The 27,994-nt window shown below is 30.7% G+C and overlaps 1 protein-coding gene and 1 long non-coding RNA gene across 3 annotated transcripts; one reads left to right on the top strand and one right to left on the bottom strand.

Moving 5' to 3' along the window:
• The first annotated feature begins 780 nt into the window (after positions 1-780).
• On the top strand, positions 781-27,994 carry LOC128172995 (multiple epidermal growth factor-like domains protein 10). Its single transcript, XM_052838745.1, has 8 exons — positions 781-883; positions 7,221-7,361; positions 7,505-7,642; positions 7,879-8,016; positions 8,304-8,441; positions 8,530-8,670; positions 26,795-26,932; positions 27,643-27,994. Exons 1-8 carry the CDS (start codon positions 817-819, stop codon positions 27,864-27,866), a joined length of 1,125 nt encoding a protein of 374 aa, XP_052694705.1. The 5' UTR covers positions 781-816; the 3' UTR covers positions 27,867-27,994.
• Positions 16,107-26,057, bottom strand: LOC128173043 (uncharacterized). 2 transcript variants are annotated; one of them, XR_008242401.1, is made up of 5 exons: positions 25,805-26,057; positions 20,739-20,819; positions 20,397-20,479; positions 16,879-16,964; positions 16,107-16,116 (listed from the first exon to the last, which is right to left on the bottom strand). It is a non-coding gene; the product is annotated as an uncharacterized LOC128173043 (long non-coding RNA). The 2 variants fall into 2 exon arrangements; XR_008242400.1 differs by lacking the exon at positions 16,107-16,116 and adding an exon at positions 16,128-16,295.

Here is a 27,994-nt window from a genome sequence, read left to right as displayed (position 1 = left end):
ATAATTCCAAAATAAGGGTTAGTATTGATTCCTATTGTTGCATCTCTTTTAAATGCCAAGGAAGTATCCATGGACATTTTATAAGTAATAAAGCACGTTGACAAATTTTTATGTGCCATCACATTTTTTTAAAATTAAGAATCAGAAACTTAAAAAATTGAAGGGCTGATTTCAGCAAAATATTGATAAAATTAAAATATTGCTTTGTAAAAAAGCCAATTTTATTTAAAAAAAAAATGAAATTTGTTTTCTTTCTCAAAAGTAATGAATGTAAAAATAAGTTCCATCAAATAAACAATTAGCGCAGAAAATTGAAAGCCTTAAACAAATTAATATAGCCAAAAAAAAAAGGGGGGGATAAGTCCTATCAATATATCTTTCTAAGGTAGGCAAGTAGTCATGAGAATAAGATATGTTGTAGTGGACATCTTGCTGTATATATTTTTAAAAAAGCCCAAAAAAAATTCATCGACAAATAAATTCACACTGCAACGTTCTGATCCCCCTTAAATTACAAATATGAAGGAAAACAAGAATCACATTAGATATCAAGGAGTTCACCCTGGCAATTCGATATAACATTTCAAACAAACACATATATCTATGATTTAATAGTTATTTTTTTAATCATGAATATCAGTTTTTAAAATATAGATCATTTAATTACTGATCAAAACAAAATAGCAAGACACACTGCCTGGAATATCGACTGCTGCGGCTATTCTTAGTTCTATTTTTAGAATACTGCACAGTCTGCTTACAATGGAGATGCAATGGAGATGCAATGCCACTGTGTGTGAAGTCATGTAGCAGGGGATGAAAATGGCCGCAATACTCAATGTATTCCTGTTATCTCTATCTGTTTCCAAGACTGTGACGTACGGTGAGTAACTTGAATTAACTCTTTACTTTGTGGACTTGATATAATTGAATCGGTCAAGTTAAAGTTTTACTCCGTGTCATCTGTCACTCATGCCTATATTGCTAATAACTATTGTTTGCTATTCTTATTTATATCGATCATTTGTTCATTATTATCATTAGTCAAGAATTAGGCTTCTGATTGTTCGGGTGTAGTTTTTGGATTCCCAGAAATCGCCCACACCGACCTAAAGTTCAAATAAAATGCATTTTTACCATCTAGAGCATTTTAGTGTCTTATTGTCGCCGGATATAAAGAAACACCTTATTAACCCCGCTGATAGCTTGAACAGCATTTGTAATAAGAATACCGGAATGTAGCATCGTTTTTGAAAGTGGGGTGGGGGTAGACTTATCCCAAAAAATCTTGACAAGCCCCCCCCCCCCCCAAAAAGCTTACTTTCCGAAATCCTGGAAATCTTAATCCGGGGTGGGGGTGGGGGTGATTGTTTTATATAGAAAACAAGCACACGATTAAAATTGGTAGATATAAAAAATATACCTATGATAGTTAAATGTAGAAAGTTTTAACCATTGTTATATTTTCAACAGATTCCTAAAATGAAACTCATGTTTTAATCTTTTTCTTTTATTTATTCACAAAGCCGAAGCTTTGGACTTTTGTTATGGTAAAAAAATAAAACTCTTTTAATTATAGTTTCGTATTATTCTTCAAAATATAATGCTGCCATGTATAATATTTACCCGAATAAAATAAAATCCTGAGATCTATTCACCCATTGTTACCCTGACGGATCCGGTTCTTCTAATCGAAATTTTTGCAAGGTAATTCATAGGTAACAATTTAGTTCATACATTTCTATACATAAATTCCCATTTAAGGCATGCCTATAACATGTACATTGACATTGGTTGCCATTGATAACAAACACTATATACTTATTCCATCTACAAATATACATCTATAAAAATGCATGTTTATTTCATCCATGTATGTACTCATAAAGATAATGACAAAATAACACACACAATCTCTCCGTCATGTAACTGTGGTATGATGTATAATGGCGCAATCTTTTTTAATTGTTTTTTTTCTTGAGATCAATCTTATCTTAAGAGACGTGTATTTTCACCATGCAGTCTATCGCCCACGTCTTTATCAGTGCCATGTTTTTCAAGATGCACAATTCACTACTCGGCGTGCGCTTAAGAAAGGATCTTACAAGAAGCAATTAAAACAAAGGAAGATAAGCGTACAAGCTTTACTTTATGCGCGTTTTACCGAAATAACAGCAAACAATAGAACACACAGAAGTATGACCGTTCAGTTCATTGGTCATATTTACTGACAATAATTTTTTTATTACTCGTGACGTCATGTAAACTCTACCAGTTATATAATTGAGGTCATTCTGTCTTTCAGATGAAAAAAAAACAAGATTTGGTTGATGATTCATATACTTTACTTAAGCCAGAACAAAGAAAATAAAACATCAAATGGTATGCGCTAATGCCAAATAAACTGGAAAATCCCCCAAAATCGCTTTACAAAGTTAAGAGCACACAACAACACATTTCACTTTGTATACTCTATGTATCACATCGAAAATATTATGAATTCTTTTTTATGTGTGTTTTTATGAATACTTATAGTTTTGAATGATTCACATTTTGTTCTTTAACACCACAAGAATTAACAATTTATTCCCGTCAATTCTTCCAGATTTAATATGTTAAGATTAATTGTCCCCATTAAATTATATACTATTATTCACATCTTAATAAAGAGAATTAATCTTTAATCTTAATCATTATAACATTTAAAGTATTCAAAAATGGATTTCATTGGTTATTTTTTAATCTTTGAATCGATTTAGTTGTTTATTTTTTTAAAGTATCAACCCAATGCACTCCTGATTATACAAACGTTGCTTTATACATTTGACAATATATAAACTAATAAAGAATGTTTTATTTCTCCCTCAAGAAGCGAATTTGATTTCAATCAAACAAAGGTAACCCTCGCCCACTAGAAAATGAGGCTTTTTTTAAAATATCGCGTCTCAGTTGTTTAACTGAAGATCAAATGACAAACAATAAAAGTAAAATAGACTCCATGTGTTTTAAATTAAAGATTGCGTACAATACAAAATAGTTTTGAAGAATTATTAGAGAAATAAATAGTTCCTATCATTAAGTATAATCCATGACACAAAAGTCTAGAAAATAGCAGTCCATACATATTAATTTTATCTAATTTTTTTTCTTCATTGCAAAATCGATTTTTATCTTTTCGTTTTTGAGGTTGGAGTAATCATGTACGTTTAATATACATATGGTCTAATGACACAGCTAAATAAATGTACATGTAAAATTCAAATTCCAATTTATGTTCCATCAAAAGCATTCGGACCAATTTTTGTTGAAATATGTTTTTTGATTTTTAAAACTGGTCTCATTTACCTCAAATAATAGCAATTGTATTACCTGTATATATTCGTTCCCATTTTATTATTGCCCCTTTCGCACCGTTGTAAGCGGGCAAATTTAGGACTGTTCCATTTCCACTATTTCAAACATCTCTTCTTAAACACAGTTGTGACTGCAATTTCAAGACAATGCTACTCTGTTTGCAAGTAAGGAAGGGCAAAAATGACACGGGGCGAACATAGCCCTGTATACAATATTAACATACAGCCAATTTATGACCGGCACGTAGAAAATAAAACTTTATAATCCGTATTTATAATGAGAATAATGTTACAAAATGAATGAATGAATAAGTGGATGATAGGGATCCATCGTACGTATACGATGCTGCAACTCCTTAGTCATCAATTTTCACAACACTGATTTCGTTTATCTAGTTTATGCAATGTTTGTTAATTTAAAAACATAAACTTAGCTAACTATCAGGTATTTATCCGTCAACATTTTGTATTTAAAACAGATACCTTTTTAAGAGGAAGAGTTCTATTTATTATCTTAAAATGAAATAATGTTATTTAGGTTCATCTTTAATAAAGCGCTTTCACATTTTATTGTAATATATACTGACTTAATAATTTTATTCATGTTGGACTATTAGAACCTTTGATGACAGGACACTTCAATGAAAAACATCTTTACAACAACAGTTGATGTAACACTAAATACAAACACCAATACGAATATAGCTGGGTTTTTTTTACACAATGTAACCCGGAAGAATTTGACTTTTGTCGGGAATGTAAACGAAAAGATATACTATTATGTCGTTTGATATGGATCAGAACTAGTTGGGAATGGCTGGGTTGTTCAGTGCTTGTTTTCTTTGTCTGTTTGTTGTCCATGTCCGAGCATATTGTAAGTACAAATCAACTTGATATGGAATTAGCAGTTAGTAAGGTACTGAAAGATAAAACGACTAATAAATATAAAAAATAAGTTCAAGAAATGCTGAACATCTGTTTTCCCACATTATTTTTGGGTTCCTTTTTTATATATTTGTAGAAATATTCTTACCAACAGTGTGCAAGTACTGTTAATTTATTTTAGAAGTTTTAATAGGAGCTTCTAAAATATGATTTTCGTTACGGTTTGAATGTAAATGTGGAATTAAAAAAAAACCCACGTACATTATTACATGTATCTTGAAGATTTATTTATAGAGCTTAGTTGAATATAATGTTTCCAAAATATTAACGGCAGAAAAAAAATCATAAATGTATAGATTAAACTTGACAGCTGAGCATTTTTGAATTAGTATAATGGGATGATTATAAATGCTATTCAATTGTATTCTTAACCTAAAATTAAAAATATGCTGGAGTTTAATGAAATCCCTTATTTTTTACTATCTATTTGGAACACAACTAGTAAATAAGAATAAATCACAGTAAATACTAAAACTTGCAGGACTATAAATTAAAAAAAAAATGCTACAGATACATTTATGTAAGATTGCAATATTTAGTTCGTCATAGCGTAAAAGTGTTACAAAAAATCATATGTAAGTATAAATGGCACGTTCATGTACGAGTGGTATTATTTAGCAAAAGTCATCCTTACCAATTTTTATATCTATCAATTATTACTGTTTTAACTGTTACGTTTGCATCATTAATATCCAGCAGATTATATTTTTTATTCGAAAGCAACAGTATGTTTTTAGTACAATAAATTAAAAGTATTTTTTCCTTTTAATATTAGCTCCATTTGTGAATAAACAGACAGTAGTAAACATCAGTTCAACATACTCAGATTATTCTGTGTCTCGAACTGTCGACGGAAATCTTGACCAGAGTGTCTCAAGTTGTTCTCATACTAGTAATTTTGGAAGTATTAAAAAAGCGTGGTTACGTATAGATCTGGGACGAGTCTACAGTGTCAAGTCTGTCAAGATCTGGTACAGGGATGATAGTGAGTATCTACTAAAAGATGGTTGAATTATGAAAAAAAATGTTGAATATAATCTGTTCATTTAATATCATCTTCGAAAATGTCATTCGAATCCAATTTAAAAAAAAGAAGAAGCACCTTTTTGAAAAAAATGTTTTGATTGTAACTGTGATATTTAGTTAGTGCAAAAATGTACATATAAATAACTGTATAATATAAACAGTACACCGAAAATATTCATTGTAAAAATCACCTCCACGTTCAAAATTAAATCAAAAATAGAGAAGTTATGAATTTATTTCAGTTGAATGCTACATGTAAAAGAATATTAAAATGTATATATATGTTAAAATTTTGGAATTAAAATATGTATTAAAAACGCTCTATCGATCGATATTCATCGAGTGCTTTTTTTGTATTTTTAATTTTAAACTTGATATTGAAAAAAAAATTATTCCATGGTATTTTATTATATAAAACCGACCTTTTTCCAATTGAAAACTTACTATCATAGAAGGATCACCTTACGAAAACACTGTACGACTCCGTGGGTACTCTCTCCGTGTGTCCAATGATACCTCTGTACCACCACCAGAGTCCTCGTGTTACAATGACCCAGGAATCGTCACACTACCCACCATTGTAGAGGAGGACTGTAAAAGAACAACTCGTTACATCTGGATATATCAGTCCAATACACCAAACGAAGAGCCTCCAATGCTAGAAATATGCGAAGTGCAAGTGTTTGGAAAGTAGCATGTATTGTTGCTTAATTTAAGAATAATACACCCATCCTACTATATTTCCTTTACCAAATATTACGATGTAAAACCGTTGAAAACAACCAAACTTGTTCACAAAAATGTGAATTTTATAAAATGAAATAAGTTACGGTTTTAATCTTAGAAACAAAATCATACTATCTCTGTTACGTTAATGCAGACAGATGTACAGTAGTGTTGTGTAATAGTATGTAGTACTGTAAGGATGAAAAACACCATTAAAACCCCAAAATTTGAATGCTTCACTCACAAATTGTAACAACTGGTCTTGTAGTTTCAACGAGGAATTTAAAAATGTAAAATTGTCAACGTACGTGGACGATGCATGACTCAGGATTCAAGACACGACAGTCAAAAACCATTTATAATTGGTCCGTCGTGCGTCATAAGTTTTCATTCGTCGTCTTGCATAGACTCTTTAACAATCCATTACCAGAGTTATGGTACCAAGGGGATCATTATGGCCTGCGTGCCTCTTGTTTTTATTATGAAAGTACATAATATAGTTATCATTTTTAATTACTTTAAGTAACAGCAATTTAGTTGTTTTGTGAATTTAATTGTTTCAAATATGACAGTTTCATTTTTCTAAATTAAAAAAAATTCCAAGGATGTTCCAGAATGTTTAAAATGTTTTTACATGTAAAAAATGGGGTGGGGAAGATATCTTCACCTTCATACTTTTTTACAAGGGTTCTCAATGACAAAATATTGTCTTAAGATGGACTTTAGTCATATTGAGGTATAATATTTATTATGCTTAGGTTATACGATGAAAATAAAAATGAAAAAAAACCCCAAAAAACAAAAACAAAAAATCCTGTCAAAAAATGTTTTAAAATCAAAGTATTTAGTATTTGATAATTGTGGTTTGATCTCTGACCGACACATATCAATTAACTTGATTTTGATCGTTGTGATTCTCGTTTCCTTGGTATATGACTATATTATTTTATGATATTTTGAATACTGTTTAAAGAAAGATTTGTGGTAAACCGGGTATGAATATATGGTCTCTAGAAAAGTTTAATGGCTATTTCTAAGTCAGTTGCAACCGACGTAAGCGTAACATTAAATTGAAACATAATTTGACTATTGTTAAATAAATGGAAATAAAATTAACAAATATCAGTACCTTATAATCAATTAGCACTGTATTCGGTATATTTTATCTAGGTTGTGAAGTGGGATATTATGGTAGAAATTGCACAAACAAATGTGACCACTGCAAGAATAGTGTAACTTGTGGAGTACAGAATGGGGAATGTGATGCTCTAGGCTGTATAAACGATGGATACCAACCTCCATTATGTAAAGGTAAGATTAAATGTATTATTTTTTTTTTCAAATACAATATCAGATAATACTTATTCATTCAATACGTACATGTATATGTAATTTTTACTAACTCAGTTATATTTGTTTCATTTTTTTGAGCAGTTTGATTGTTATTTATTTAGAGTGTAAACGCGGTAGGTATGGACTTAATTGTATAAAACAGTGCAGTCAATTTTGTATCGACGATGACTGCCAAAAAAATGAAGGAACCTGTATAAAGGGCTGTGAGAGAGGTTACAGTGGAAATCTTTGTAATGAAAGTAAAGTGTTCATCTATCTATCTATCTATCTATCTATCTATCTATCTATCTATCTATCTATCTATCTATCTATCTATCTATCTATCTATCTATCATCTCCTTTCTTTCTTTTATTCTTTTTTTTAAAAAGATGGATATTCGCATCATGCATTTCATGAATTTTGGGGGGTTTTTAAATGCATTTTATTTATTGAAATGAGTTTTATAAATTTTAACTTTGCTATATATTTTCTTAGCATGCCAGAAACAATGGTACGGACTTAACTGCTCTGAAACGTGCGGAAACTGTTTAAAAGATACTATATGCCATCATGTTACCGGGACTTGTCTTGAAGGATGTGCTGCGGGTTATAAGACACAAACTTGTAAAACCTGTAAGACGACTATTCACTTAAACGTTGTATAGCAATGATTTTATAGAAATACACCAAATATATAAAATATAAGAGAACTTGATATAACATATACTGCCAATACCTTAGAAATTCCGGTAAAGATTCCGAAAATTGATTTGAATCGAATCTTAATTATCTTGGTTTAAAAGGAAAAATATTAATAATTGTAATATTATAATCTCCATTATCACTATTTTAGAGCATCATAAAACTTTGCATATTATTTGAAATAGTTTATCGAAACATTTTTATTGATCAAATTGAAGCTTGCGACGATGGAAAATACGGAATGAATTGTCGGTTCGACTGTAGCAGACACTGTTTGAATGACAAGGTGTGCAACAAAATAGACGGTAGTTGCCGGTCCTGTGCAGATGGATATAAAGGACTAAAATGCAACACAAGTAGGTTACATTTATAACAAACGTTGATCTAAATTGCAAAGTTAATTTTGTATAAAATATTTTATTGATATTTTTTTATTTCCGGAAGCATGTGAAACTGGAAAGTATGGTAAAGGTTGTTCTCAGAACTGTGGAGCCTGTCTCAATTCCACTATCTGTAATCACATAACTGGAGATTGTGGACTTGGATGTGAGCCAGGATGGCAAAAAACAGATACATGTACAACAGGTAGTTCTTACAATCGTCTTTTTAAATTATATTATTTTGTAAAACATAAAGTAATGGAATTCATGAATGTTATCTAATAAACACAATGATAAGACAATTGCTTATATTTGGTTGACACGTTATGCGTATTAAATCTAAATTAATCGTTTTCAATGTGAACCAAATATTATAAATATTCAAAGAACATGGTGTAATTGTGTAAGTTTATACTGTAAGTCGTTTTAATTCCATGGTGTTAAAATTTCACGAATTTTCAAAAAGTACCAATTGCGATGGTTTTAATTTCACGCTCTAAGAAAAACGGTTGATCAAAGTACAAGCAATAAAACGTTTAAAAAAAACTAATGGTAATATTTACGATGAGTTTATTTTAGCGAAAGAACGGTAAATCGCGAACATAGTGAAAATAAAACCAACGTGATTATTTACCAATCTACAATATATCAAACGTTATGAACTTTGTACATTTCATACCAATACGTTATCAATTTGTTAAATGTGTTATATATTTCGCATAGCCTCCTAACTCCGTCACTATCCTAACTCCGTTACTTTCGGGAAACTCCTCGCCGTTTGAAATCAATTGCGATTATGACGTCATTTTTCGCATGTCAAAAACTTTCAACCAAATGTCAACAATTTACAACGGTTAAATTTAAGAATGTGTTCAAACATAACAAAATTACACATGTTCATTTTATGCAACAATAATTGCGATAATCAGCTTACACTTTTTCACGGGTGCACTGAAATAACGATTTTTATGACATTCGGGCCCATTTGATGATTTACAATGGTCAGTCATTTTAAGAGAGGTCAAGAGAAAGCATTTCACATGTAATTTATTTATTATTAGGTTATGAATACATTTTCTCCGTCTGCAATAGCGTTTATGCACTACACTTGATGATGACGTCAAATCCCTTATGCCGTAATTTTTGCCTTATACATGGTTACAGATATATACGGCATGTCGGTATTTAGAATATGCTACATTTAACAAATATGTAATAAATGAATAATATAATCATTAATATATTCAAAATTGATATGATTTTATTGACTGAGCATTACTAGGAACATAATAACATTTTTAAAAAAATATTTTGGATAAAGTTTTTCTATGCCATTATATAGACAATGTGACAAATTTTTGGAGTAAGAATCATTTTTTACATATTCTACCGGGTTCAAAGTTAGAGGTTAATTGTATTTATATGCCACCATTTGGTGACTTTTAACAAGGTTTCGTGTATTTAAAAAAATACCATAGGACAAAAATGCAAAAACTAGACAAAAATGTGACTAATTAGCACTTTTTCAACAACAGAATTCTTTCTACCATGATATCACTTGTTATACCTAAATATTAATTATTTATGGATAAAAAAAGGTTAATTAATTAACCACCCCGATTCTTGGAGGTTTCTTGAAGGGTACTACGTGACTCAATAATAATTCGTTGAAAACGGGCTAAATAGTAAATGCGTAAATCTCACAGATTTTTTGATGTCGGCCTCATTAGAGGTGTAAGATACATATTTTCTAAAGATGATTACAGGTTCGCTATTATTCATAGCTTGTTTAAATGGCACGTTTGGACTTAACTGCCAATACAACTGCAGTGGAAACTGTCTAGATGAAGAAACTTGCAATTCAACAGACGGAACGTGTACATCCTGCTCCCCGGGATGGGACACTGTGTGGTGTAACAAAAGTAAAACGAATCTTAAGAGATTTGTATTAATTAGTATTGCTGAAAGTTGAAAGAAAAACATTCTTGTTGGTTCGGTAATGGAAATGTCACCTTTCTATGTATGGCTAAGAACAGTTTTTTTAACTTATAAAAAGTTTGATTACTCTAATAATCTTAACGGTCAAATCATGCTGTTATGAAGAACTTAGAATTACCTTATGATGTCAACTTTTATAGACATATATAAATTTCATGTATCTAGCATGCGATGCCGCTTGGTATGGAGCTGGCTGTAAGTTTCAATGCGGGTACTGCTTCGGTGAGGATAATTGTCACCACGTCAACGGCATCTGTCTCTTTGGCTGTCAAAAGGGTTTCACTGGAGACTTATGTTTCAATCATAACTGGTGTATTTACGTAATGATTTAATACAACATCATGGAAAATCATATAATAATTATTTGCACTTTTAACATTATTTTAAAGTATGATTTAAACAAATGTTACGTATTTAATTTTAAGCTCACCTGAGCTGAAAGCTCAAGTGAGCTGTTCTGATCACATTTTGTCCGTCGTTCGTCTGTCCGTCCGTCTGTAAACTTTTCACATTTTGAACTTCTTCTCTAAAACTACTGGGCCAATTTCAACCACATTTGGCACAAAGCATCCCTATAGGGAGCTGATTATAAATTGCAGAATTGAAAGACCGATCTTTATGTAAAACGGAGAAAACCTCGAAACTGTAGAAAAAGGGGGGGGGGTGCATTTTAAAAGATCTTTTTCTGAAGAACTACTGAGTCAAATTCAACGTTATTTTGCATGAATAATCCTTTTGGAAAGGAAAATATAAATTTCAAAAATTACCGGCGAATTCTGTTTAAATTAAAGTAATTTACGAAAATAAAAATAGAGATAATCGCGTTCAATCAGTTTATAACTTCGGGTTCTGTATTCCATATCGAAAGTGAAAGTTCTTTGTATAAAGCAGTCATGTTTGAATGTTGACGCATGACAAACGGGTCAAACTGACAAAGATGTAATTGCTTGTTGTGCAACAGTTTACGTGCGAAGGGATACTTGAAACGTGCTAAACATATTCATGCCGATTTCCTGAAGTAAATTGAGGGTAAATCTTTCAATGCGTTAACATTTTCACTCGTGACGGTGGTCTTACGTTGTTTTGAATATCGTTTATGCTTTTTAACTTGAGGGGAAATATCGCCTGTATTTTGGAATTTTTACGTATCGAATCAAATATAGACTTCAGTAAATCAGACAGTTAATTGTTTACCTGCACAAAATGAGCAAAATTTGATGCACATACAACATATTATATTACAAATACTATACATTCTATTGGTAATTTGGTACGATCTCTACGTAATGGTTGATTATAATGCAACGTGCTTTGTTAAGATGCTGTGCATTTTCAGTCAAAACAGAGATTGTTTTTGCTGCTAGAAATATATATATATATATATATATATATATATATATATATATATATATATATATATATATATATATATATATATATAATATGAAAAATAAATTGTGCTCTTTCTTTGTTTTAGTGTATGTTTCTTCTGTTTTAATTGTTTACGGTTTTCTCTTTACAAACCATATTCAGCTGTGTTAAGTTTCGAATTATAGGCAAGACACAGAGCTTTGCTCACAGAACTGAGACCATGCTTTTGTTCATTCTGAATAGGAAATACCTATAAAAAATCTAAGGTGGCTTCGCGGCTAAGTTAAGGCTGCCCGATTAATTTCACAGCGATATGTAGAAAGTCACTTGTCTGTACTTCATAAGATATGACGTCATAGTTAACTTTGACGTCACCATCTGCATTCCTTTCGATCGTTCTTAGGGAATGTATCGTAACGTAATAAGTGATATTCATTGTGCATAATAAAATCGCTTCATTCCTCTACATAGACAATGTTGTAAATACTAGTGATACTAAATTCAATATCACCGATATGGAGTATAAAAAAATCAACAGTTTTAAAGCTTCGTAATAGGTAAATAACTATTCATAAATTAATGGTTTTGAGACTCCCCCTGCTACGTGTAATCTAATGAATGGTGATATGTATGTGCATATAAAAAACGGCTTGGCACAAGTGAAAGATAAAAACAATCTTAGTATATTTTACGTGAAATCGGGAGAGAAAATAAGTACCACTGTGAATCTTGCTGGGGGAAACCTACCGATTGACCCGATATTGTGTAAATCGAGCCTAAAAGGTAAAAATGTGCCTAATTTCGATGGCGGTGCGAAATGTTTTGACAATATTTCAAATAAACGAAATATTTATATGAACCCCCAGCAAGAACTGCAAAATACATTACTTGTCGAAGGATTTTTCATAAAAATATTTTTGATTTAATGTCATTATTCACTTGTGGCGATGCGATTTTTATAGATTATTTACCGTGTTAGAATACACCCGTCACGTGCTTAAGAAAAATATATGACGTCACAAAAATACATCAAATATAGTGTTGGATGCCACTGTTAACTTATGTAATAAAAGTTTAAAGAAACTCGCTCGGTTAAAGCATTTTTCGATAATTAAAATAGTATCATTTTTCGATATATATTTAGCTTCGGACAGCCTTAACATAGCCGCGTACGGTTTTCTCTTTACAAACCATATTCAACTGTGTCAAGTTTCGAATCATAGGCAAGACACAGAGCTTTGCTCACAGAACTGAGGCCATGCTTTTGTTCATTCTGAATAGGAAATACCAAGTTTTAAAAATCTTAATTTGAATATAATTATAATTGAACAATAAAATAACTCAAACCAAGCAGAATTGTGAGTTCTGTATCTTGCTTATAATTCTGCGACTGACGCTGAAATTTCGATTTATGACTAGAAATGTCTCAGTAAACGTTAAATACTTGTACAGAAAAATGAAAAGGATGATATGCTGTAACAACTTTTTTGAACCCCCTCCTTATACGAGGAATCTACACCAACTTTGTTGGCTTTTCAGACACAATTAAATAAAAACGACCTCTTTAAAACAGTTTAAAACATTACTGTTACGGGGATAAATGTATTATCGCTTTTAAGAAAAAAATTACAGCAGAAAATCATCTCGATTTGTAGCCATTTGTTAATGTTGATTAACATTTGTTTATGTTGAATTTGAATAAAGAGTAAAATAAAGGATGGGCCTTAGTAAAATAGAGCGATATGGCTGTCAATACCTTGCAGTCTGAGGTTCATTGAGGGGGGTTGGCTAGACCTTATCAGAAATCTTGACAAACAAAGAAAAAAACGATTTTGAATACGGCTATATCTGAAAAAAAGGGGGGGGGACCCCTCCACCCAGTTCCGACGCCTATGCATTGATTATACATGTAATAGCTCTTCAACATATCACATGATTACATTTTTCATTCGAGTGTATTCATCGATCAAGTGAGTAAGGTAACCGTTATAAAACGTACCACGAGTTCACGCCTGGTAAACAACAATCGTTTATAATGCAGAAGACCAATCAAATCGTTTGATGTTCTTAATTTAAGCGCCTTGAGATACAATTATTTTCTATCACATGTAGGAATTTTTTAAATCAAATACAATAACTATCTAGTACAATGTAGTTGAAGATGAATATGTACACACACACACACACACACACATACTCGTAAAGACATGAAACTCACTACACATGACTTTTCACCAGAAAGTCACTACACTATTTTCTAAGGGTCGTGAAGAAAAAATTTGAGCAAATTTATAAAAGACTGTCTACTCTTATTAGCCTAGGGGGCTGATAATTCGTAAATTCATTATATTAAAAATTTGGGTTTTCCCCTGAACTCCACTACATCAGACCACGTGACCCACCAGTTAGACACACATGATTCTCACTACATTGTCAGGTTTGAAATACACACATGAAACTGACTACTTACATTAATTTTACTTATTTATCCCATCTTCTCATTATGAAATGATTTGATACACCATACATTCTTTGTACAGTTTCTAAAGAATTATAGCACACAAGTTTTGTGATTTATAGTGGATTTTAAATAACGTGTGTGGCAACGCACTTTGAGAAAAGTACACACTTAAAAAAAAATAAAACGCGTTTAACTTAGGACTAAGCTAACGCAGTTTGAAAAAAAAATTCAAGGTGCGTTATGAAGGAACTTCAACATTTTTTATTATCGAAACACTTAACGCACTTTAAAAAAATATGTTAAAATAGAAAAATCTGGAATTGAATTTCTAATTTGCTGATTGTATGATGAAATGTTAACACTAGTAAATCTCATTTACCGTCTTTGAAAACGGGGGTGGGTGTGGGTTAACCAATCATACAGTGCATCATTTACTAGTAATTGATTTCAGGAAGAATGTTGCCTACCCCTTATCTTTCTATCCAAAACGTATGATATTCAGCAACTTGAAGTAAACGTTTCTGACATAGCCCAATGTATCAGATAAGAAGTACATTAATTTTGCTGCATAGACAAAAAAAGGAAAAAGGCAATTGCTACGCGATGCAGTTTATGTCATATTTGGATAATTTAAAACTCCTAATTTGTTCCTGTGTAAATTGTCAACTACGTAAGCTTATGAGAAAAAAATTCTAATCGAGAAACTGTTTATAAAGTAAGCTGAGAATGCATTGGGTTCTTTTTTTTTTAAATATATCCCATTAAGCTAAACAATATCAAACCAAGGTTAAAACAATCAGTTATTGTTTGTCAATAAAAGTATTAATTATTTGGACCAAATCCTGAACAGTTTTTTTATAATATCGACGATATCAACGCACTTTAAAAAAAAAATAAAAGCGCGTTTAACTGGTTCCAAAATTACTAGTAACACACTTTGAATTTTTTTCAAAGTGCGAAATATTTCAAAGTGCATGTAACAAACCTATAAATCTTTGAATAAACCCAATTATTTGTTTTTCAATTATTTTTTTGATTTTTGAATAGCTAAAACCGAATGTTGTTATTAGAACAACTAATGGACCGTGGCAGTTTAGTTATTGAAAGAGAAATCCTATCACAGGCCCCTTCTACCTACATGTACATGTATATCACACGCATATACAAGCATCCATCATCTTTCATTTTCAGCCAAAGCTGTATGGTTATTTAAAGACAGAATGACGGCACAACTTCTGAGTAGAGCACTAGTTTTAATGATATAAAAATTCATGCAATTATTCACACCAAAATGCTCAATCACATTGATTATTTCTACATAATATTGCAAGGCATATACAAAAACAAGATCATGCATTAGCTAAGCTTATTTCATGCTAGGATCTAGAAGGAGGTCAGGGGAGGGGGGGTCTGAACCCCCCCCCCCCCTTGCAAAATTAAAATTTCTTTAAATTACATTATAAAATTACCAAAAATATGCCTCGGACCCCCCCCCCCCCCCCCCCACAAACTCAAATAACCGTCCGACCCCCCCCCCCCCTGGAATTCTTTTTGGATCCGCGCATGTATTTTTTGACGTAGTGATGTTGATACATTAAATAAAAATGAATATCAATGATTATGAAAGTAATTAAGACATTACATTAGACTCTGACTTTTTATTGAGTATTACTAAAACATTTAGATATTAATATGAACAAGGCAATATGATCGTTTAGGAACATGAAAACAGCAAAATATGTACATTGTATAACCCAACTTTCAATGCTACTGAATTTACACGTACATGTACACGTAAACAGTTTATTAATTCTCTCATATCTTCATTTTTGGGAGAATACATGAAAACCACACGATCAATAAAAAATGTACCAGAGTTTCATTCTCATTTCTAAACCAGTATTGATTAAAGCAATATTCATGGCGTAGATTTTTTTCCGTTGACACTATTGGTCCTCAATCGTCTATCTAGGAAGTTAACCTATGTCTGATCACTGGTGCTGCAACACAAAAATACTTGTCAAAATATAAATTCTGAGAATGTGTTTCATCTCTGTAAAGCAAGACTTTTAAATGTACTTTTTTCAGATTTTATGCAATACTAAAAGGTATCACTACTCACTCTTTCTATCTGTCTCTCTCTCTGTATCTCTGTCTCCCTCTCTCTCTCTCTGTCTGTCTGTCTGTCTGTCTCTCTCTCTCTCTCTCTCTCTCTCTCTCTCTCTCATAACTATCAATGAAAAACACATGTAGAGGCATTAAGTTAAAAATTCACTTTAAACTTTAAATTCACATACTATCTCCCTCTCTATCTATTTTAACTTTTCCCTATCTCTCAATTTTTTTTAATGTCTTATCTTAGTTTCATGCTGTTATCCCTTTTTTACACACATCTAGTGACATTCAGGAAAAGTGTATCAATGATGAAAACCTCATATTGATGAAAACTAAAAGCAGTTTTCTCTGTATTCTCTTTCTCTTTTTTTTTTTATTTCTCCCCTCTCTCTTCATCTCTCTCTCTCTCTCTCTCTCTCTCTCATGCTTATTTCTTTTTAAGAAATAACATTTAATTTATACATTTACCTTAATATGTATAATCTTAGACAATGGCTTTTCCATGTGAGACAAACACCTTTCTCAGGAAACCTCATTTATCTTGGATATTTTTCCTGAAAGCATAAGACAACAATAAACATAAAAAACCCATTTTGTTTACTTTGTTTTACTCTTTATAAAAAAAGGTTATGTTTTGTTATACAAGGAAGTTTTTAGAAATGTATAATTGACCTTTATAAAAGTGTTCAAATATTGCTGCTGTTGTTATGTTCTACATGATCTCTCTCTCTCTCTCTCTCTCTCTCTCTCTCTCTCTCTCTCTCTCTCTCTCTCTCTCTCTCTCATTTGAACACATTTCTTTTATAAGTCCTCTCACTCCCTCTCTACCTTCTGCAAAATGTCTTTGTCTCTAACTTTGTTTCAATTTCACTGACTCTCTCTCTCTCTCTCTCTCTCTCTCTCTCTCTCTCTCTCTCTCTCTCTCTCTCTCTCTCTCTCTCTCTCTCTCTCTAATTGCCATCACATTTAGTTATTTACACACATGTAGTGACATTCAGGTAAAGTATCTCAATAGAACAAAAATCCCTTGATTTAAACAAAATGTTTTAATAAGTCCTCTAACTTCTTCTCTCTCTTCCGCTTTAATTTCTTTATCTTTAACTTATTTTCTATCAACTTCTTTCTCTCTTTTAAATGAACATTACTTTTAATTATTTACAAACACATAGTGAAATTCAGGTAAAGTATCTCAATAAATAAAAAGGAAATTAGCTCCTTTGAAGAAAAAGCTGTATAAAGTCTTCTCACTTCCTCTCTCCCTTTCAATCTAATTAGTTTATCTCTTAATTTCTATCAATTTCTCTGACTTTTTCAAACAGACATCACATTTCGCTATTTACACCCATGTAGTGACATTCAGGTCAAATATCTAAATTGAAAAACATGTTTTACTTAAACAAAATGTTAATAATTCCTCTCTCTTCCTCTCTCCCTTTTGATATAATTCCTTTAAATCTAACTTAGTCTCTCTCTCTCTCTCTCTCTCTCTCTCTCTCTCTCTCTCTCTCTCAAATTGACATCACATTTAGTTATTTACACGCATGTAGTGACATTCAGGTAAAATATTTAAATAGAAAAATTACTTCATTTATACAACTTAGTTGTATTAAGTCATCTCACTTCCTATCTTTCCTCCACTCTGATTTCTTTATCTTATATTTCCTCTCTCTCTCTCTCTCTCTCTCTCTCTCTCTCTCTCACTCTCTCTCTCTCTCTCATATTAACATCACATTTAGTAATTAACACTCATGTAGTGACATTCAGGCAAAAAAAATTCAAAAGAAAAAATTGCTTCATTTGAACAAAAAGTTCTAATACTTCCTCTATCTTTCTCTTTCTCTACCGAACTGATTTCTTTCTCTCTTATTTTCTATTAAATTCTCCCTCTCTATTTTCCAATTGACATTACATTTAGTTATAAACACACATGTACTGACATTCAGTAAAAGTATCTCAATTAACAACAAAAAATTAACTCCTTTGAAGAAAAAGTTGTAATAAGTCCTCTCACTTCCTCTCTCCCTTTCGATCTAATTCCTTTATCTCTAAATTTATATCTATTTCTCTGACTTTTTTCAAAAAGACATCACATTTAGTTATTTACACACATGTAGTGACATTCAGGTCAAATATCTAAATTGAAAAACATGCTTTATTAAAACAAAATGTTAATAATTCCTCTCCCTTCCTCTCTCCCTTTTGATCTAATTCCTTTAAATCTAACTTAGTGTCTATCAACCTCTCTCTCTCTCTCTCTTTCAAATTGACATCACATTTAGTTATTTACACGTGTGTAGTGACATTCAGGTAAAGTATCTAAATAGAAAAATTACTTCATTTATACAAAAAGTTGCATTAAGTCATCTCACTTCCTTTCTTCCCTCCACTCTGACTTTTTTTATCTTCTATTTCTTATTGACGTCTCTCTCATTCTCTCTCTCTCTCTCTCTCTCTCTCTCTCTCTCTCTCTTTCTCTCTCTCTCTCTTTCTCTCTCTCTCTCTCTCTCTCATATTAACATCACATTTAGTAATTTACACTCATGTAGTGACATTCAGGCTAAAAATGTCAAATGAAAAAAATTGCTTCATTTGAGTAAAAAGTTTTAATACATCCTCTATCTATCTCTCTCTCTCTCTACCGAACTGATTTCTTTCTCTCTTATTTTCTATTAAGCTCTCTCTCTCTCTCTCTCTCTCTCTCTCTCTCTCTCTCTCTCTCTCTCTCTCATTAACATCACATTTAGTAATTTACACTCATGTAGTGACATTCAGGCTAAAAATGTCAAATGAAAAAAATTGCTTCATTTGAGTAAAAAGTTTTAATACATCCTCTATCTATCTCTCTCTCTCTCTACCGAACTGATTTCTTTCTCTCTTATTTTCTATTAAGCTCTCTCTCTCTCTCTCTCTCTCTCTCTCTCTCTCTCTCTCTCTCTCTCTCTCTCTCTCTCTCAAATTGCCATTCCATTTAGTTATTAACACACATGTAGTGACATTCAGGTAAAGTATCTCCATAGAAAAAAAGTGCTTCACTTAAACAAAAAGTTGTAATAAGTCCTCTCACTTTCTCTCTCTCTTCTGATCTAATTCTTCTATCTCTAAATTTATATCTATTTCTCTGACTTTTTCAAATACACTTCACATTTACTTATTTACACACATGTAGTGAAATTTAGGTAAAATATCTAAATTGAAAAAAAAAAATGCTTTATTTTAACAAAATGTTAATAATTCCTCTTCCTTTCTCTCTCCCTTCTGATCTAATTCCTTTAGATCAAGCTTAGTTTCTATCAACTTCTCTCTCTCTCTCTTTCTCTCTCTCTCTCTCTCTCTCTCTCTCTCTCTCTCTCTCTCTCAAATTGACATCACATTAACTTATTTACACACATGTAGTGACATTCAGGTAAAGTATCTAAATAGAAAAATTACTTTATTTATACAAAAAGTTGAAATTTGTCATCTCACTTCCTATCTTAATCCCTGTACTCTACTTTTTTCAACTTTTATTTCCTATCAACTTTTCAAATAGACATTACATTTAGGTATTTACACATATGTAGTAACATTCATGTATTATATCCAAATATAAAAAATGCTTCAGTTTTTTTAATAATAATAATAATTCCTCTCTCTCTCTCTCTCTCTTCTTCTCTCTCTTCCAATCTAATTCCTTTAAATCAAACTTAGTGTCTATCGACTTCTCTCTCTCTTTCAAATTGACATCACATTTAGTTATTTACACGCATGTAGTGACATTCAGGTAAAATATTTAAATAGAAAAATTACTTCATTTATACAAATTAGTTGTATTAAGTCATCTCACTATTTCTCCCCTTCAATCTAATCCTCTCTCTCTCTCTCTCTCTCTCTCTCTCTCTCTCTCTCTCTCTCTCACACACGCACACACACACATAGCATTTCTCTTTTTCTGTTATTATTTGTAATAGTTAATTGTTTACAATATGTAACAAAAATTATACTGATACCTTCAAAAGCATCATTTTAAACATCTGCATCAAAAAACATATCAGTCATTGTCTGCAGATGCTTTCCATTTTGGGCCATTTCTCTTAAAAGAAAATGTAGAAAAATTTCAGATATGCATAGTATCATTCACAATTAATTGTTCATTCTTAATTTCTTAATAATCATATATATTGTATACAGTAATATATAATTATATAAAGAATTTAATTCAGCTCACTTAGATCAAATGTAAAAGTATTACTCATAGACACTAACGTACAAATAAAGCTTCTTTCTCTTCCTCTTTCTTTTTTTCCCTTAAGCATGTGTTTGTTTACAGTAAGAAAAAAATTGTTCATTACCTGGAAAAGCACAATATCCAACATCTACATCATAAGGCACATCAGTCACTATTTGCAAACAAAATTTTTGGTTTTGAGTCTCTAAAAGAAAATGTAAAAAAGAATAATAATATTGGTTACATGTTGAGTTCATTAATGCAACGAAATAATCACCGTGAGTATATAAAATAATCCTTTTGTAAAGTATTGGACCCCCATGAGGAAACCAATATCTTTTGCTTTTAACTTGAAAAAATCAGTATACATTATGTACATGTAATTGATTATTAAAAAAAAACCTATATCACCATTATAGTTTAAATAAAAATCCTTTCCTATTGAACTAAATAGACCTCCATGAGGACACCCATGCTTTTCATTTCAACGTTAAAAATTCAGTTTACTTATTCACTCCAAAAACCTCATAAATATTCTTGGATCTTTACTTCTACCCTGATTTGTCTTAAGTTACATTAACACTAAGAAATATTCACCATTAGTTTAAGTAAAAATCCTTTCCTGTTGAACTTAGACCCCCATGAGTAAATTTATACTTTTAATTTTAACGCTATAAATTCAGTATACTTGATCACTAAGGAAACTCCCTAAATTTATTTAAATCAATATTTGTACCCTTATTTATCCTAAATTACACAAATACTATGTAATAATTACCATTAGTTTAAGTAAAAATCCTTTCCTATTGAACTTACACACCCATGAGGAAAATCATTCTTTTCATTTTAACGTTATAAAATCAGTAAACTAAATCACTTAGGAAACCCCTTAAATCATTTTCAATCAATATTTGTATCCTAATTAATCCTAAATTACACTAATACTAAGAAAAATTAACCATTAGTGTAAGTAAAAATCCTTTCCTGTTGAACTTAGACCCCCATTAAGAAACCCACACTTTTCATTTTAACGTTCTAAAATCAGTATACTTAATCACATAGGAAACCCCTTAAATTTTTTTCAATCAATATTTGTACCCTAATTTATCTTTAATTACACTAATGCTAAAAAATTATCACCACTAGTTTAGGTAAAATCCTTTTCTGTTAAATTTAGACTCCCATGAGAAAACCCATAATTTTCATTCAACGTTCTAAAATCAGTATACTTATTCACTTCGGAAACCCCCTAAATATTTTTCAGTCAATATTTATTCCCTAATTTATACTTTATTACATAAACACCAAGAAAAAATAACCATTGGTTTAAGTCAAAATCCATTCCTGTTGAACTTGGACTCCCATGAGGAAACTCATACTTTTCATTTTAATGTTATAAAATCAGTATACATAATCACTAAGGTAACCCTTAATTCTTTTTCAATCAATATTTGTACCCTAATTTATCCTAAACTACATTAACACTTAGAAATATTCACCAATAGTTTAAGTAAAAGTTCTTTCCTATTGAACTTAGACTTCCATAAGGAAACCCTTAATTTTCATTTTTACGTTCTAAAATCAGTATGTTTTTACTTAGGAAACCCCTTAATTTTTTTTTCAATCAATTTTTGTACCCTAATTTATTCTAAATTACACTAATGCTAAGAAATATTCATCATTTGTTTAAGTAAAAATTTTTAATTATTGACCTTGGCTCCATTGAGGAAACCCATAATTTTCATTTTAACGTTCTAAAATAAGTATACAGCTTATTCACTTAGGAAACCCCTAAAATCTTTCTCAATCAATATTTGTACCCTAATTTATCCTAAACTACATTAACACTAAGAAATAATCACCATTAGTTTAAGTAAAAGTTCTTTCCTATTGAACTTAGACCCCCATGAGGAAAACCATATACTTTTTATTTTAACGTTCTAAAATCAGTATGTTTTCACTTAGGAAACCCCTTAAACTTTTTTTCAGTCAATATTTGTACTCTAATTTATCCTAAATTACACAAATGGTAAGAAATATTCATCATTAGTATAAGTAAAAATCCTTTCCTATTAAACTTAGACTCCCATGAGGAAACCCATAATTTTAATTTAAACGTTATGAATTCAGTATAGTTATTCACTTAGGAAACCCCTTAAATCTTTTTCAACCAATATTTGTACCCTAATTTATCCTAAACTACACTAATGTTAAGAAATAATCATCATTAGTTTAAGTAAAAATCCTTTCCTATTGAACTTAGACCCCTATGAGGAAACTCATACTTTTCATTTTAACACTCTTAAATCAGTATACCAAATCACTTAGGAAACCGTCCAAATCTTTTTCAATCAATATTTGTACCCTTATTTATTCTAAATTACACTAATACTAAGAAATAATCACCATTAGTGTAAGATAAATCCTTTTCTGTTACATTTAGACTCCCATGAGGAAACCCATAATTTTCATTTTAAAGTTATAAAATCAGTATACTTGATCACTTAGGACACCCCCTAAATCTTTTTCAATCAATGTTTGTGCCCTAATTTATCTTAAATTACACTTATACTATGCATTTATCACCATTAGTGTAAGTTAAATCCTTTTCTGTTATATTTAGACTCCCATGAGGAATCCATAATTTTCATTTTAAAGTTATAAAATCAGTATACTTGATCACTTAGGACACCCCTTAAATCTTTTTCAATCAATGTTTGTGCCCTAATTTATCCTAAATTACACTAATACTATGCATTCATCATCATTAGTTTAAGTAAAAATCCTTTCCTATTGAACTTAGACTTCCATAAGGAAACCCTTAATTTTCATTTTAACGTTCTAAACTCAGTATAGTATTTATTTAGGAAACCCCCCTAAAATTTTTTAAATCAATATCTGTACCCTAATTTATCTTAAATTACACTAATACTAAGAAATAATCACCATTAGTTGAAGTAAAAATCCTTTTTTATTGAACTTAGACTCCCAATAAGAAACCCATAATTTTAATTTAAACGTTATAAATTCAGTATACTTATTCACTTAGGAAACTGTCTAAATCTTTTTCAATCAATATTTGTACCCTAATTTATCCTAAACTACACTAATGTTAAGAAATAATTATCATTAGTTTAAGTAAAAATCCTCTCCTATTGAACTTAGACCCTGATGAGGAAACTTATATTTTTCATTTTAATGCTCTTAAATCAGTATACTAAATCACTTAGGAAACCCCTTAAATCTTTTTCGATCACTATTTGTACCCTAATTTATTCTAAATTACACTAATAATAAGAAATAATCATCATTAGTGTAAGTTAAATCCTTTTCTGTTTTATTTCGACTCCCATGAGGAAACCCATAATTTTCATTTTAAAGTTATAAAATCAGTATACTTGATCACTTAGGAAACCCCCTAAATATTTTTCAATCAATGTTTGTGCCCTAATCTATCTTAAATAACACTAATACTATGAATTAGTCATCATTAGTTTAAGTAAAAATCCTTTCCTATTGAACTTAGACTTCCATAAGGAAACCCCTAATTTTCATTTTAACGTTCTAAAATCAGTATAGTATTTATTTAGGAAACCCCCCCCCCCCCCCTAAATTGTTTGAATCAATATTTGTATCCTAATTTATCTTAAATTACACAAATACTAAGAAATAATCGCCATTAGTTTAAGTAAAAATCCTTTCCTATTGAACCTAGACCCTGATGAGGAAACATATTTTTCATTTAACGCTCTTAAATCAGTATACTAAATCACTTAGGAAACCCCTTAAATCTTTTTCAATCAATATTTGTACCCTAATTTATCCTAAATTACACTAATACTAAGAAATAATCACCATTAGTGTAAGTTAAATCCTTTTCTGTTAAATTTAGAATCCCATGAGGAAACCCATAATTTTCATTTTAATGTTATACAATCAGTATACTTGATCACTTAGGACACCCCCTAAATCTTTTTCAATCAATGTTTGTACCCTAATTTATCCTAAATTACACTAATACTATGAATTAATCACCATTAGTTTAAGTAAAAATCCTTTTTTATTGAACTTAAACTCCCATGAAGAAACCCATAATTTTAATTTAAACGTTATGAATTCAGTATAGTTATTCACTTAGGAAAACATCTAAATCTTTTTCAATCAATAGTTGTACCCTAATTTATCCTAAACTACACTAATGTTAAGAAATAATCATCAATAGTTTAAGTAAAAATCATCTCCTATAGAACTTAGAACCCCAATGAGGAAACCTGTACTTTTCATTTTAACGTTCTAAAATCAATCTGTACACTTAATCACTTAGGAAACCCTCTAAATCTTTTTGGATCATTATCTGTACCCAAATTTATCTCAGATCGTACTAATATTAAGAAATAATCACCATTAGCTTAAGTAAATATCATTTATTTTGAAATTTAACCCCATGAGAAAACTCATACTTTTCATTTTAATGATAAAAATCAGTATTTCCTACTAAATCACTTTTTTAAAGTAACTTTTCCTAATATGTTTGTATTAATATAATTATGTAACGTAATTCATCCGTATTTTTAATGAAATTGTACAATTGAAAAGGTATATCAATCAAGTACATGTATGTGGAAACAGCATAACGATTCCACAGAACACAGCATTATGATTTTTAGAAAGATAGAGGAAATTAGGATTAAAAGTTGGCATTGTTTACAGAATGTTTTTGAACAGGTATTATGATAAAAGCTATGCTGATTGAGGTTAAAAGATAACATATTTTGCTTTTAATACATATTATTTATTTAAAAGAATTAAATATAGACTCAGTGTTAACCAGTTGGGAAAAAATACCGCTAAATTGAGGAAATATCACCTATTTCTGATTAGGAATGGGGCCGAATTTCGGCTACTAAGAAGGTACTGATATATCCCTTAAAATATAAGTAAAAATCTGTTCCATAATTAAATACATCTTGAAATAAAATAGACACATTTTAATTCTAAATAAGTTACGATCCCTTCTTTGATTATGAATATGGCATTCGCATGATGTCAAAATTAGATCTCGTGTTCTCTAATCGGTGAAAAACTTAACAGGAAAGACAATGCCTGACCTTGTTATAGTCGTTTACCAGATTTATCTATTAGAATAGAATGATATAATTCCCTAGATATCGAAGAAAAAATGATACTTACTGTAAACAATTATTTCCATCTTCGAGTAGAAAGTTCCGATTGCGCATGCGCTATTTATATCCAATGGAGGAAAGTGTGTAAAGTACTCTTATGGACTCCACGATGCGTGTCAAAAAATTCACATACACACCGGAAACCCAAACATAGTACGATTTTATATTTTTTGAATCAAGTACGATGAGAAATAACGTTTCCGAACGATTTTACTTCCCACTACACGGGTGCATGTAGTGGGAAGAAAAAATGTAGTGGAATAAAACGTGTGTATTCATACTCGTGTAGTGGTATTCAGGTGCTTACAAACACACACACACACACACACACACATATATATATATATATATTTATATATATATATATATATATATATATATATATATATATATATATATATATATATATATATATATATATATATATATATATTCTCATACATTATTTGATCGTTTAATAAAGTAAGGGGGCAAAACTAAAATGAAGGGGATTGGAGTTAACAGTATAGTGAGTGTACCCCTACCAAAAATCTTGCATAGGATCTTATTTTTGGTAAAAATGGTATTTCATAAGGGTAAAATGTCAAAGATTAAGTGTAGGAAAATAAGTGTTAAATTTGGATACAGTTTATTTTTTGTAATTCTTTTTTTTTCTACCGACGGGCCATAGGGGACAATATCCTTTGTACACCCATATAAAGCCATTGCTGCTCAGGTGAGCGATGTGGCCCCATGGGCCTCTTGCTGTTTTGTTATTATAGCCAGTGTGTATGCTCATTGAAGTTTAATGATTGAGCAATGTAAGCGATGTTTTTTTTCCATTCTGTGTAATAAATTCCTTAATTTTGCAAAGAAGCGGGACAGACAATGAACTTTGTTTGTTCATCATGCTACAATTTCTGTTTATGATTCTTACTGTTATAGATTTTTATATCGAACCATAGTTTTTAGTTAAACTTAACTCCTGTATATAAAACTTAGTAACATTTATTTATAGCCTGCAGCGCCGGCAGATATGGACATAATTGTGGGTACACATGCAGCGGAAACTGTGTAAATGGGGAGGCATGTGATAAAACAAACGGAAGTTGCAGATCCTGTACCGATGGATTCCAAGGATTTAAATGTGACAGAGGTAGATTTCTTGGTGAAAAAAAACCCCTTAAAATTGAGCTTCTATCCTGTTTTTATATACATTAAATATCTTCTAGTCACTTTGTACCGCCGTGATTAACTATCCTCATGTTAACACACTATTTAAAGTCTATTTTCATTTTAAATGATGTGTAAACAAACCAGTCATCCGGAATAGTATGTGATTCAAGTAAGGCACACAACAAAACCAGCTTGCAATTTATCATCAGAGTAATGTTTGAAACTATTTTATCTGATCAAATTTTAAAGTTTGAATTTACTGCATTATTCGACGGAAAATTAGTGTTAAAGTATGCATTTCATATATAATTTTTTGCATATATATATATATATATATATATATATATATATATATATATATATATATATATATATATATATATAAATATATATATAAATATATATATATATATATATATATATATATATATATATATATATATATATATATATATATATATATATATATTGAAACACAATAAAATCCACAGTGGTCGGCGAGTTATAAATAAAAATTAAATAAGAAAACACGTTTTTCGTGTTTTCTTATTTCTCTCTTTCTCTCTCTCTCTGTCTCTCTCTCTCTCTCTTTCTCTCTCTCTCTCTCTCTCTCTCTCTCTCTCTCTCTCTCTCTCTCTCTCTCTCTCTCTCTCTATATATATATATTGCTTATGAATAATATAACTGTAGATATTCGCCCGTCACCAACGGATTTCAAAAAGAAAATGGACCTAGAAGACCTGAAGATAGAGAAAATGATGCTTGAAAATAAGAAGACACAAAAAGAAATCCAGAGGCTGGAGGTTGAGACAGAGGTTCTACGTGTTAGAAAGAACGTGTTATTAAGATTGCAAGGGATACTTAGCGAACTCTCTAAAGTTGTGGTTCAACTGCTCAATGACAGTAAAGAATAATCGGCTAATATATTTAATACTCAATTTATAACATTGGTGTTTTAATGTTTGAGACTAAGCGTCTTAAATGCAGTATATGGCTTTTTCTGGTTGTTGTTTTTTTCAACGACAATAATATGTTAAAAAGC

This window comes from Crassostrea angulata, chromosome 2 (assembly GCF_025612915.1).
Source record: "Crassostrea angulata isolate pt1a10 chromosome 2, ASM2561291v2, whole genome shotgun sequence".
In the NCBI taxonomy this organism is placed as follows: Eukaryota; Metazoa; Mollusca; class Bivalvia; order Ostreida; family Ostreidae; genus Magallana; species Magallana angulata.
This window is presented reverse-complemented; position numbering and strand designations above follow the sequence as displayed.